Source organism: Crinia signifera, chromosome 4 (assembly GCF_055691185.1).
Source record: "Crinia signifera chromosome 4, ASM5569118v1, whole genome shotgun sequence".
Lineage (NCBI taxonomy): Eukaryota > Metazoa > Chordata > Amphibia > Anura > Myobatrachidae > Crinia > Crinia signifera.
The window spans coordinates 226,796,297-226,810,738 of NC_139220.1; the positions used below are offsets into that span (position 1 = coordinate 226,796,297).

Consider the following 14,442-nt stretch of genomic DNA (forward strand, 5'->3'; position numbering starts at 1 on the left):
TCCCCCCATTTAGTGGCCCTGTTCAACAATATACTGGAGGGTGCCTCATTTCCCCCGGAGACAGCCCTGGCGGATATAGTGGTGATTCCTAAAGCGGGCAGAGACCCAACAATCTGTGCAAACTACAGGCCGATTTCACTATTGAATATTGACCTGAAGATTTATGCAAAAATTCTAGCCAGACGTCTGGCTCCCCTACTCCAATTCCTTGTCCACCCGGACCAGGTGGGTTTTATCCCGGGGCGCCAGGCGTCGGACAACACAAGGCGAGCGATTGACCTTATTCATATAATCCAAAAGCAGAAAAACCCGGCCTTGCTCCTAGCATTAGATGCGGAGAAGGCATTCGATCGTATATCGTGGTCCTTCGCTTTTGCCGTGTTGGAAAAGATGGGCATCTCAGGGCCCTTCTTGGAGGGGGTCAAAGCTCTATATCGTACACCTTCCGCCAGGGTAGTTGTAAACGGGGCAAGGTCAGACCCCTTCAGTATAGCCAACGGCACTCGTCAAGGCTGCCCCCTTTCCCCTTTAATTTTTGCCCTGGTCATGGAGCCCCTGGCGGCGAGGATACGCAATAACACGTCTATCCATGGCGTCAAAGTAGGCTCCTCGGAGCACAAAATAGCATTATACGCAGACGACGTGCTCCTGACCCTCACCGATCCAATGAGCTCTATCCCCCATTTATTATCAGAGATTCAACAATACTCCCGCCTTTCTGACTATAAAATAAATGTTGATAAAACCGAAGTTCTTGACTTTCATGTGCCTGGACCCCTTAAAACAGAACTGTTAAAAATGCTACCCTGTAACTGGAATAGAAAAAAAGTGAAATATCTAGGTATCTATCTAACACATCATTACCACCAGCTTTTTCAAGCTAACTTCCCGAGACTACTAGACATGATCAAGTCGGACCTTTCCACCTGGTCCTCCCACTTAATCTCCTGGATAGGCAGAATACATTCTATAAAAATGAATATCCTCCCACGCCTGTTGTATCTCTTTCAGACCCTGCCCATATATGTCCCGACTTATGTTTTTAAATTCTTGCAACACCAATCATCACAATTCATATGGGACAAAAAACGCCCCCGTATTAGATTAAAACTACTGCAGAGGCCCTCCTGCCAAGGTGGCCTGGGGATCCCAGATTTCAAGAGATATTACTACGCCTCACAGCTGTCCCAGACCGTACAGTGGTGTAACCCCTGGGGTGCGAACAAAGTATGGGTGAAAATAGAAGCAGGGGACTTGGGTCTGAACACTTTGTCCTCCCTGCCGTGGTTACCCAGAACTAAACGTCCACACTCAACAGTGTCGCACCCGGTGGTGTCACGTGCTCTAGCGATCTGGGATAGATTGAATAAAACATATAACTTGGCCCCACCACCCTCCCCACTGATACCTTTATTCCATAACCCCGCTTTCCCCCCCGGCTTGGGATGCTCCTCCCTGTCCAGATGGCTTAAGGAGGGCATTTATTATTTAAACGACATATCGGACAAAGCATCCTTCCCCCAGTTTTCCGAAGTCAGAGAAGGCACTTCAATTCCAAACATAGATTTTTTCCGTTTTCTCCAGATTCGCCACTTTCACGCCAAAGTAGTTTCTACATTAATTGCTAGGCCTCTATCCTCCGTTGAATACATTTGTTGGAAGCGCGATTCATCTAAAGGGTTAATCTCGGCACTGTACTCCTTGCTAGATCCCTTTACAGCCTCGTCCCGGGATCCTCATGAAAAGGCTTGGGAAAGAGACCTGGGTCTCACCCTAGACGAGGAAGACTGGGAGGAAATACGCGATAATGCAGCGTCAAGTTCCATCTGCGTAAAAATCAAAGAAAATACATATAAACTGCTATATCGCTGGTACTACGTCCCCTCTAGGCTGCATAAGATATATCCTGAGGTCTCGAACAGATGTTGGAGGGGTTGCCCTGCTGAAGGTGACTTCCTCCACATTTGGTGGACTTGCCCCCAAATCACGGGCATTTGGAGAGAAGTAATCGACTTAATCTCAACTCTTCTGGGAGTTACAGTGCCGAGGGACCCCAGATACTTCCTCCTCCCACTGAAGCCCCCCGAGCTTTCCCAACATCAGCACAAACTACTAAGACATATATCATCGGCAATGACATGTCAAATTGCGGCTGATTGGAAAAAACCCACTCCAGCCCCAATACAGGCAATTCTCACACGGGTGTGGTATGTATATAAGATGGAATACATTACTGCAACTTTACGCCACTCATTGAAGTCCTTTCAAAAGGTTTGGGACCCGTGGCTTTCACATCTAGACGTGCCACCCCCGTTTGAGCCAGGTTAATGGAGGCCATCCCCCCCCCCCTCGCCACCCAGCCCCCCCCCCTCACTCGTTCTTCTCTTGTTCCTCCCTCCCCAATTCTTTCCCCTCTTTCTATTTCTCAACTCTCTTCTTATACTATGCTAAAAACAGAAAATTTGGCAAATTGTGATACCCGCTGTATTGATATTATGTGAAAACAGCTGGTCTGTAAAGCTTGTTTATCCGTGTATTTGCACAATAAAATTGTTTAAAAAAAAAACAAAAAACTAGTTATTGGGTATGGGGTATTGATACAACAAGCGCAATTTATCTCCTTCCAATCACCACCTGAGATCTTCTGTAATGTGTGTTTGCACGATCACTTTTCTCGTTCTTCCTATCTGGGGGTCACTGCACCGTGGGCTGAGCGTTTGTGTCATGTGGCACCTGGTCCTCTGACCACAGCTTAACAAAATTATTCATTATTCAGTTTTTTTACATCCAAGCATACTAGTTTTGTTTGGAAGGGTTTTCTGTGCGTACCCATCCTTTGGGAAGGCTTTTAAACATCCCAAGGTCCAGTGTCCCCAGATAGGTATAAAGAGAAAACTGGTATTTTTTTTTTTACCTAGGGGCTATTCTAGTTCACTCCTTCTGGCAAATTCCTTCTTAATTGGACAAAACCATGCGCACTGCAGGGGGCAGATGTAACATCTCTCTGCACAAGTCACATCTGCCCCACCTGCAGTGAACATGGTTTTGTCCATTTAAGAAGGAATTTGCCAGAAGGAGTGAACCAGAATAACCCCCTTAATGTTAAATCCACCACTCTGGTTCCATTTGGAGACACTGCATTCCCACCCTCACTCTCTTCTTTTGTTGGTTATTGCTGGTTTGTAAGTTACGTTGTTGTTCACCCACTTCTTTTGAAGTTGTACCGAAGACCACGGGTTTCAGATGAGGGAGATACTCTCTTAATGTTATACTAATCTAAGTGCCAGCTCGTATGGTTCCGTGAAGCAACCCCATGGTTCAATATACCCCAGGTGGAATCAGAGTAAAGGATTGTACAGTAAATATAAGAATCCTGTTAATTTTCTATAAGGACGAAGCAGCTTTAGTGGGAAATTTGTATTAACTTTGTTTTCAAATTTGGCTGCCCGTCATACAGATTGACATCGCCACCTGAATTATAATTTAATATCTTCTACATTCACTGAATATAGGATCAAGATAAATACCAGTTTGGCAAGACCAAGATTTTCTTCCGTGCGGGACAAGTGGCCTACCTGGAGAAAATAAGAGCTGACAAGCTGAGAGTGGCCTGTATCCGAATACAGAAAACCATACGTAGTTGGCTTTTAAGGAAGAAGTACTTGCGAATGAAAAGGGCAGCTATATGCATTCAGAGATATGTCAGGGGATACCAGGCAAGATGGTCAGTAAATGCTCCATGATGATCTTCTGATATTTCCACTGTGATGAAACAGATGAATAATTGTATAAGTATTGGTTGACTGTGTGGCTGCGATTCAATAATTACTAGATGTTCAATATCTGCATATATTCCTAAGCAATGGCTTTCTAGTCATTTATTACAATCTTGTATTTTCCATACAGCTATGCTCAGTTCTTACGCAGAACCAGAGCAGCGATCCTCATACAGAAGTTTCAGAGGATGTACGTGGTTCGGCAGAAGTATCGCCGTATACAGTCAGTTACGCTTTCTCTTCAGACCTATCTTCGTGGTTATGCAGCCAGGCAGAGATATCAAGCGGTAAGGGAAGCCCATGAGAACAGCTGTGAAAACATTGAATGTATTCTGATTGATATTTGGTTTCCTTGCTAAGCCCTTTTTCAAAAAAATGTAACACTAGCGGAGTCCGGACGTGTAGGACATTGGATATTTAGCTGAAGGTAGATGTTCAGAATCAAGTATATTACATAGGAATCTAATGTATCCAGAGCGCTGCCTATGTAGTAATTGAGAACTCTCTTTGATTTTAAAAATTCATAATAATATAATTATAATATTTGCTAGTGATGTAAGAGATATTGGAATTCTATAAATATGGGTGGAGGGTCAAAATATTTTCTTGGACTGAATATAAGTTGAACTGGTTGTATAGAAGAAATGACCTGTATGCAATTGAGAAGCAAAGAAAACTCCGCCCATGAGGAACTCTACTTTTAGTTCTGTTCGATCTCACGGTTAACAATACATGCTATTATTATTTTTTTGCCTACAATGACTGATTCTGTCTAAAATTATATTTACACAGATGCTCAGGGTACACAAGGCTACCATCATTCAGAAGCATGTCCGTGGCTGGCTAGCTCGTGTCTCTTTCAAGAGGAGCATGGAAGCTATTGTCTACTTGCAGTGCTGCTACCGCAGGATGATGGCCAAAAGGGAGTTAAAGAAACTGAAAATAGAGGCCCGCTCTGTCGAACATTACAAGAAACTCAACGTTGGCATGGAAAACAAAATCATGCAACTGCAGCGCAAAGTTGATGAGCAGGTACAGTGTAATATCTCTCCTTTCTGCTACTACACTTACCAAATTCTTCTTCTTTATACATATCAATATGCTTTAATTATTTGTTAAGATGGTAATAATTCTTCTGCATGTGTTTAGAGTAAAGACAACAAATCCTTGCTGGAGAAGCTGACTCACTTAGAGATAACCTACAATACAGAGAAAGACAAGCTGCGAAGCGACGTGGACCGCTTGCGACAATTTGAAGAGACAGCGAAAAATGCTGCAAACACTGTAAACACCCTACAGGAGGAGCTAGCCCGGCTTAGGAAAGAGTTGCTGAAAACACAGACTGAAAAGAAGACCATCGAGGACAAGGCAAATGAATATAGGAAAGAGACTGATAAGGTAGAGACCAAAGATTAGCCATTATGAAACACAGAGCTAATTATCATAGGCCCTTATTCAGATCTGATCGCAGTACAAATTTGTTCTCAAAGAGGGCAAAACCATGTGCACTGCAACTGGGGAAGATGTGACATGTGCAAAGAGAGTTAGATTTGTGTGACTTATTTTGTTTCTGTGCAGGGTAAATACTGGCTGCATTATTTTTACACTGCAATTTAGATTTCAGTTTCAACACACCCCACCCAAATTTACCTCTCTCTGCACATGTTACATCTGCCCCACCTGCAGTGCACGTGGTTTTGCCCATTTTGAGCACAAAGTTGTACTGAGCTGAGATCTGAATAAGGGCTGTAGTGTATAAGGTAACCATTGATGGGGACCATTTTTAAATCTTCCCTTCCACCATTAATATTTTTAAACCTAAGTAAGTCATGTGTTTAGATGCTATAAGATTCCATCCTATTCCCAAGTTACCAGTTGCATTAAGTAACCTCATTGTAATGTAAACTGATATTTGAAATCATTCCATCGGCCAAAGTAATGGTTATGTGTTTGTGTGTGTGTATTTAATTTTATTTATTTGTTGAATGGTGCAAAAATATTATTTCCCCATCCTTAAGGACGGGTCACATAGTTTGCATGATGAAGATTTTGGAAAGTTTTTTCCCTTTACCACCAATGGGAGTATCGGTTGTCTGTTCCCAGCAGTCTATTCAACCTCTACCTTTGTATTTCAAGGGAAAGTGCATTTTTATCAATTCAATATTACTGGACTGTTGCAAACAAGGTAGAGGGGAAAGTGAGAGCACATCGCAGTGTTCACATAAAGCTACAGAACTTTCAGCGGTTTCTTTTGCTTTTGCAGCTGGTTTTCGACTTGAAAGAACAAAACGCCTTACTGAAAGCAGAGAAGGATAAACTGAATCTCCTGATCCAGCAACAGGCCAAACAGATGAACGGTAGGGGCTGGGGCTGGGGGGCTTTAACTGATAATTTTGAATAGGTATAAAGCTCATAAATGATTTCTCGGATTCAATAAGAAATATTCCCATTTCATATAATGTAATTCATAATGGTTTATTTCTGTCACATGTGTACTCGTGGGCAATAGAGGATATGGAGAGAAAAATATTACAAGAGACAAAAGAACTGGAGCTCGAGCTTAACGATGAGAGACTGAGATATCAGAATCTGCTCAATGATTACTGTCGTCTGGAGGAGCGATGTGATGACCTCAAGGATGTAGTGAACACCATGGTGGGTTAGCATGTTCTTGGGCTTAGTGGGGTGTTGGAAGGTGTTGGAGTGCTGCTCATAATTTATGATGTTACAGAGCCTTCCTAAACCTGGACACAAGAGGAGAGACTCCACCCACAGCAGTAACGAATCAGAATATACGTTCAGTTCAGAGGTTACAGAGGCAGAAGACTACCTGTACCGGAATGAGGTGAGACTAATTTCTGCACAGTGGGCCACTATATACAAGGGAAATTATTTATGAGCTGTATTTTTACTATGAATCGCACAGTTAAGCTGTATTGTACAAACCATACATTGTACTTTTTCAAGCTGATATGAAAAATTATTTATGTTACATCTGTATTAGCAGAGCTCCAAAATCATGGGCAAGAAACTGGGATGGAAACTGTTAGAGATTTATTAAAACTAGAGCTGTTTCAATCCTCCTTATACTTTTTGTCCTTTACAGTTCATTAGTTGCAGTACGTCAGCTTTGGGAGTCATGGGAGATTTAAGGGGCATACACACGAGCGATTTCAGCCCCATTTCTAAGCAATCTGACTAGATCACTTAGAAATGGAGCACTGATTTCTCCGTGTGTATAGCCCCGGGCGATGCACGGTACCGTGCGTCGAGATCACCCACAAGGAAAGCCAGTGAGTCGCCACTACGTCTGTATTCCTCTTTAGTTAGGGTTCTCTTACTTTCCTGCATACTGTTTTGTTATTGTTTGTGTAAATCCGTGGCAGAGTTTCCCTTAAATATGGGAGCCAGATGGCAGGAGATTGTTTTTTAAAGGTTGAAAATGGTCCAATGCAAAACTGATGAATGATCATGATTGCTTCTGTATTATTCTATGGTGAAAGATGTACAATTATTTCACAGTAGCACGCCACCAAATGTATTCATAAAAAAAGGAATGCGCAAGTTAATCCTTAATACCTCTATGCAGTACTGAGACATGCTTCCACATGGATATGATTTCCGTTATATAATAAAAAAATACATTAACAATGAGTGGTCCAAATGTATTCTATAAACTGAGAATCCAAAAAATACAAATGTATCTTCATACATTCTGCCTCCTTTCACATTACTCAACCCGTCTACGTGCCATGCCAGGAAAACACTGGAATGTTCCAATTTTTTCTTTATGCAGAAGCCCGGCGCTAGAGAGTGGCCCTAACCTCACATAATGCATATACAGTATGTATGTGGACACATCTGTATGCTTATTAGCCTGGACTCTTTCTGAACTTAGAACCTGTGATTTGCAACAGATTGAGGGCCTGATTCAGAGGTGATCGATGGACAGCGATCAATTGACCGCTATGTACTCTGTTTGATCGCAGTAGTCACCGTTTGTTTGACTGGAAGCCAACAGTTCCCAGTGGAAACCCACCCTGTGTCAGTCGCAAATTTGTGGAAGGGTCAGACTTACATTTACACAGACTAGTAAAATCATTCAGTCATTAGTTGATTATGACGTAATTTGCTAGTGATGGCGAAAAATGCGATCCATTCGCAATTCTCGCTCAATTTAGCAAGGGGCATCTTCTCTTTCAGACTGAGAACCAGCTTTCTCTTCCCAGTCCTCTGCATATTTGCAGATCAGTGATTAGGTGTAAACCAGACCCAGTGATGGTTTTCTTGAATTGCAAATAAAAGTGCAAGGCGCCAAAAGAGTCTGTTTCCCTGTTGCATGCATAAAACAGACACATCTAGCAATTATTTCCAAACTCTGTATGTGCTGCACAAGAGAACCATTTGTGTCAGTGTTATGGCAGTATATTGGGTGTGTAACCAGATTTCAGCGATGTGCATATGTATGGCAAAGTGCTGCCTGATTCTGACTCCTGCTCCCAGAATGTGTAATTGCCAATACTATCGATGCCAGTTGCAGCTATGGATGGACAGATACTGAGCGTGAAGCATATGCCTGTCCAAACTTGGTCCTGCTTTGTGTGCAACTCTGAATCATACACAAAGAGCTGGATGTAATTGGGTGCGAGTCCGGCAGCAGTTTTTTTAAAAGGGCACTCATTTACAAGACATGGTTTTGCCTCGTTGTGACTGCCCCCATAAAAAACGTCCCTGCACTCATATCTCATTACATCCGGCCTGATATGTCTAAAATTTTATTTTTGGCTAATTAACTTCTTGCACATGTTAATATGTAAAATGCAGTGTTTAACCCTTCACTTTAATTGTTTGGTTAATAATAATTATTTTTGATTTGTTCTCATATCCAGGAGCCATCGGATAAGAGACCACCTCTGGACATGTCTTTATTCCTCAAGCTGCAGAAACGCGTGAAAGATTTAGAACATGAAAAGCAAATTTTGCAAGATGACCTGGATAAAAAGGAAGAACAAATCATTAAAGCCAAAAGCCAGGTATCTATTGCCATAAAACACTTTATTTAGCATAATTTTTTCTGGTTGGACATCTGCTCAGGTGTGACTTGCAGCAATATTTATGACTTATTACACCATTTGTTGATCGCCAGAACATCTGCTGTATCAGATCTGACATTTGTGCCATAATATTCCTTTTAAAGCTTTGACAAACAGGTGTAATTACAGTTTTAACATTTCTTTTTTTATTTAAGGAGGATGCAAAGTCACCAGTCCGAGGCACTGAACTGGAGTATGAGTCTCTCAAGGTAACATCAAAGCAATCTCTGTAATCTCCAGAAAGTTATTATTCCATTACAGTTTGCACAAGTCATCTGATCAGAGTGGAACTTACTTGTTGTTTTTTTTATTTTTTTTAACATTATTCTCTCTCAGCGTCAAGAACTTGAATCAGAAAACAAGAAGTTGAAAAATGAATTGAATGAGCTAAGAAGAGCTGTCACAGAGAAGATCTCTCCAGATCCCTCAGGACCTGGTGGGCCAGTTTACAGAGTGCTGCTAGAACAAATGACTTCAGTCAGTGAGGAACTGGAAGTACGCAAAGAGGAAGTGCTCATTCTGCGATCGCAGCTAGTGAGCCAGATGGAAGCTATTCCACACAAGGTTAGACATCCCGTAGATATGTTGTGCATCAGTGGGGGATAATTCTAACCCATTTTACACTGCTCCAATAACCTGGGTTATTGTTTGGTCAACCCTAGTCACTGTTCAGTGTAAAAAGGTCCCTGAAAAATAACCCATCACCCAGGTATCCAACCGGGGTAGCTTTGTACACATAAGGAACTGGGGTAGCTTTGTACAGGGTAACGAACCAAGTCAGCTGCTGATTGGCTTTAAATGCCTCCGCGGAGTTTCTGACTGACATGCAGGGTAGACATGGGTGTGATATGGGTTCGGCGTAAACGGGGTATGACCTTTGTTGTAACCATCTTCAAAATCCCAGGTCAGACCTGGGTTTTGGGTGTAAAAGGGGTATTGGTCTACAGGGTTAAAACTGGCCATGCATAGATGATGCTGCCAAGTTGGTCAGCTTTGGCCAAATTAGTTAGATATTGTAGCCAGTATGTCCAGCAGGATGACCATCATTACCACCTGAAACCCAATTGGACAACATCGATAATTTAATCAGCTGAAGGTACACATTTCATACAACATGCCAGGTTTGGTTGTTTGCCTCCATTGCCGAAAGACCATACTGTGGCCATCTTACCGTGTCCTTCAGCAACAGATAGATTTGTCCTCATTAATCAGAAAACATTTAGCAATTTTGTATATTTTAGATATAGAAGTAGAACATTGTTTGAAATAAGAATGACTTCTCAGCCTGTTCCTTCCTGTTCTGTTGTCCCATTACCTCCCCTGCCCCCTTGCTGAGCGATTGAAGGATTTGATTAAAATGTTCAGTGAGCCATATTGCTGATGAGGCATTCTACTCTGACTCATTAATTGTTGTTTTGTTTTTTCACTTTTGTTTGCTCAACAATGTTGTGATAATGCAGGATGATAAGGTAACAATCAATATTGTTGCTCTTTTCGCTTTTTGCATGTAGTGCAATAACCATTTACTTGTTTGTTGTTATAGAACAACAAGGCTTTACTGGTTTAGCAGGCTCCTGTGCTGCATACCCTGCCATTGCTCTTATCATATAACAACCATATGTATAGGCATCCCCTGTTCAAGTGTCTGCTGCTAAACCCAGTGCTTTCTGTGCTTGTGTAACCCATTAGCATTTGTCATGTGAATCTACTGCACTACAACTGACAGCGTACTCTTGGCCAGTGTCAGTCCATGCTAATGTATTCCCAGTGATTGTCGCTTAAGGATGATTGCATTATGTAATATAAAGGAGCTCCATAATGTTTTTAGACTGTGGGGTGGGGGTGGGGGGGGCGCTAGGGATAATTTCATTCCCCCCCCCCTCTAATTATTGGATGTTGCCAACCTGATATCCGTCTACCCAGACACCCACCTGGAAGGGGGTGGCTAAAGACCCCCTTTTCGAGGTGATGGAAGACTGTGGGTAGGAAGGAGGGTGAGCAGCCACATTGGGCTCCTAACTGTCAAGTTATAGTCTGGGTTTGAAAAGTGACAGGAACTGATTGGCTGGTGCATTACCACCTTCTGCTTGATCACCAAGTTATCACTTCACCAGGATTAATATATCTGGCCCATTGATTGTAACATCCATGCTATATGTCTGTGTAATTGGGCATATGGTTCAGCTCTAGTTTATCAGCCACATTTCTTAAGTGGAGAAAAGCCCTTTATATAGATCAGATAGGGTTTCTTGCTGTTTATAAAGGGCTATCCCCAGGTGCAGCGATCACTGAGTATAGCCAATAGTACCCACAGTCATTGCCTTCTAGTGAAGACTTTCCCATGCAAGTCTTCGCTATGGCGATGGCAGCTCTGGGGCTCAGCAAGCTATGCTTTATTGGTTAAATAAAACCTTTTTTTATATATATATATATCTTAAAAGTGTGCTATAGTGATTCTTAAACTGTTTTGGTGGGTCTAAGGCTCAAATCTCATCAGTAATTTAGATTAGATGAGCCTTCATTTATATTTTATCTAAAGAATAAACTTCTTTTTCATATAGCTTACTGTTTATTTAGGTATAATTAATATACACATTGGGGAGTATCCAATAAAAAAAAGATGATTATTCCCAGTTTTTCGCATAAAAACACAGTTTCAGTGGCTATTTGTAGCTACTGTATTATCAAACTCTGCTGAATAGAGCACACCGCAATGTTTGCAGTGATTGGAAGCCCACAAGAGCACTAGTATGGGAAAATGGATCAAAACTTCCAATAGGAATCTCCAGTTCATTTAAAAATAAATACATCTTAATTTCTGATCATATGTGGTCATTTGAAAGTGTAATTCCATTCAAAGCTGAAACATCAGAGACCAGTTCCAACTGGTATTACAACTGTACATTGTGTCCCCCAGCTGCTGCTGCTGCTCTGCTCACTCCTGCAGGGTCTTGTAGGTGGACAATATCCTGCCATACGATAAAAAGGCCAGATGGGCAAAAAGCTAGGAAACTCCTTCAATGTCCATCACTCTTGGCACTTTTCCCAACTTTGTACTTTTTTGGATAGACAGTGTATTATGCAGTGATAACACCATGTCGCTCTCATGGCGAACTGTGTTGTTCTTTTCAATGAATGCTATTCATAGAGTATTGTTTTATTCAATTCCGTTTCGGGTGGAATTAATATTTAACTTAATCTGGTCAGTCAGTGTTAGAAAAAAACTAAACATTCTCTTGCTCTAGGACACTATGACGGACACCATTGCTATCTCAGAGGATGTGCAGAAGATGAAAGACCGGAGGGAAATCTCTCAGGCTTATACAGGGATAAAGGAAACCAACAAGTATGTCTTACTGCTATTACTACATGGCACCTATTGTAGACCATTATTTTATGTGAATGTACAGCTTGCAGACATTCAAGCTATTTTATGTATCTTTGTTGTAATTCTTTATCATATATATGTGTGTGTCTAGTGTTCGTGAATAGCTCTAAAACACTGCCATCTGCTGGCAGAGAGTATAACTACTTCCGTTTTCAGACCGCATATGCTGTGTAGCACCCGGGATTAGGACACGGGTCCAATCCCCAGAGCGTCACAGCATCTGCAGTCTGAAAGCTCCGACACGACCCGGCTTATTGCCGTGTCAGTGACGTCACACGGGGTGGAGCTGAGCGGTGGCGCGTCACCGGTGGCTTGGGAGGAGGTGGCGCTTGGAGCTAACAGTGCTGCCTTCTCCATACTGTGAACCTGGGGACCCAGTCGCTCGACCCTGGTCATTACCAGGGTTGAACTCTCGTGTTGCTCAACCCGTGGTGGCCCTTTCAGACTGCACCTCGACCTGTGTTGGGGCCGCAAGGACACGGCAATAACCCGGGTCTAGAGTGTGGTCTGAAAGTGGTATACATCTTTCTCACACATGCACGAGCACAGAAGGTAGCGACTAGTTTTCAAAGCTTTTGCTTTGAGCTGGCTTACTAGTTGAATATATTTAACGTAGCAAATATTGTGTCACATCCTTATATACCGCTACTTATTGAGCCATGACATCTATTTGCATGATGATATGTTTAGGATACTGATCCACTGTGAGGATTATATACCAATCCACTTAATCAGAAGGCTCTCAATCGTCCTATTTCAGTAATTAGACAATAGCTAGTAGACCATGCAAACTGTCCAAATATCTGCAGAATTTTTGTTCTCATCAAGTCTACTGTTCAGTTACCCCATGTGTAATGTTTTATTTTCATTTGTTGTTGGCTTATTCTCATCACCATCATCAATCCATTTTCGTTGTACCTCTCTTTTTTGTTTTGTTTATTTTTTGTAATGTTACTGAAAAGGACACTACCGCAAGATTACCAAGCCCTGAACGAGGACGGAGAGCTCTACCTGGTGTATGAAGGGTTAAAACAGACCAACAGGTTACCAAATTTATCACCCTGGTGATTTGTGATCTGCGTTTTGCATATTACTAACCGTGCCAAAGAGCTTAAACCATGCACAAATAGACTATGAACATTTTGAGTCATATGGCCACTTTTAAATAGAAAGTTGACCCTATGGGCTAATTGGCTGTAACTGTATTTTTATAAGACCCCTAACAGGTACCTAGAAGCTGCTGATATTAGTGGTTTCTGGCTCACTTCTCAGTGATGTCAGATGATTCCATCATAGGTTTTTCCTACCTGCTATATTGAGGTCTTCACAAAAATGAGCAGGGAAGCTCATAGCCCAAGAGTTGCTATATATTGTGCTGTGAAGAACAATAATAATCTCCATCTGGTGCAGGTTTAACAGAACACAGCCATGTATTGATGCAGTGCTTAACCTTGTGGTGGAGTTTCTCTACAGCATGTTAATTTCTTTCATTGTAGGAGTTGTGTCTAACCTTCTAAAGGGCGGCTAAGTGAAGGAGCTGCAACCAATCAGCTTCTACCTATCATTTCATAGGTTGCATTTGAAAAATGCAACCTGGATACTGATTGGTTACTTTGGACAACTTCATGTGTCCACTTCTCCAATCTTTAGAAGGTTTGATACGTTTCTCCAATATTATCCTATCCTATGTTTTATCTTTTCACTGATTCCACTGTGCTTCACTGTACCATCTATACTCTGATCTAAAGGACAGATGAGGAATAGAGTTTTGCTTGTTGTTACTGCGGACTAATAGCACTGTACGCTCACTGCTATGGTGTCTAAAACCAAAACTATATATGTGTCCTTGAATGCCATGAAACCATTTGCATCAAATGCACGTAATGTTTGCTTCTCTTGTGTATCGACTTTACCCTAGGTTTGTGTCCTATTTTTTCCAGTTTCAACATCCCATCTAACTGCAAAATCTCCTTCCCGTGAAATTCCTAAAATCATAGAATAAAATACATACATGCAACTAATACATTTAGCTCCCTTTAGTCTATCTAACCGGCATGTATTTCCTCTCATGCTCAACCTGGGCATACACTGTACAATTATCTGGCAGATCATCTACCTGGTTGCAGTGATAATCTGGTAATAGATGAGAACAAATGACAATGGTCCATTTGCTCCCAAACACTGG

At 41.8% G+C, this 14,442-nt stretch overlaps 1 protein-coding gene across 3 annotated transcripts in view; it reads left to right on the forward strand.

The window, feature by feature from the left end:
• MYO5A (myosin VA) overlaps positions 1-14,442 on the forward strand; it is a 141,127-nt gene that overhangs the window by 103,037 nt on the left and 23,648 nt on the right. For 2 of the 3 annotated variants that reach the window (XM_083183894.1, XM_083183893.1), the window contains exons 19-29: positions 3,513-3,724; positions 3,907-4,063; positions 4,569-4,808; positions 4,926-5,174; positions 6,040-6,133; positions 6,286-6,431; positions 6,508-6,621; positions 8,666-8,809; positions 9,025-9,078; positions 9,206-9,433; positions 12,115-12,215. In XM_083183894.1, the coding sequence (XP_083040020.1) occupies positions 3,513-3,724; positions 3,907-4,063; positions 4,569-4,808; positions 4,926-5,174; positions 6,040-6,133; positions 6,286-6,431; positions 6,508-6,621; positions 8,666-8,809; positions 9,025-9,078; positions 9,206-9,433; positions 12,115-12,215 (1,739 nt within the window). Of the gene's footprint in view, positions 1-3,512; positions 3,725-3,906; positions 4,064-4,568; positions 4,809-4,925; positions 5,175-6,039; positions 6,134-6,285; positions 6,432-6,507; positions 6,622-8,665; positions 8,810-9,024; positions 9,079-9,205; positions 9,434-12,114; positions 12,216-13,219; positions 13,301-14,442 lie in introns of all 3 variants that reach the window. The other variant, XM_083183895.1, reaches the window with a different exon arrangement.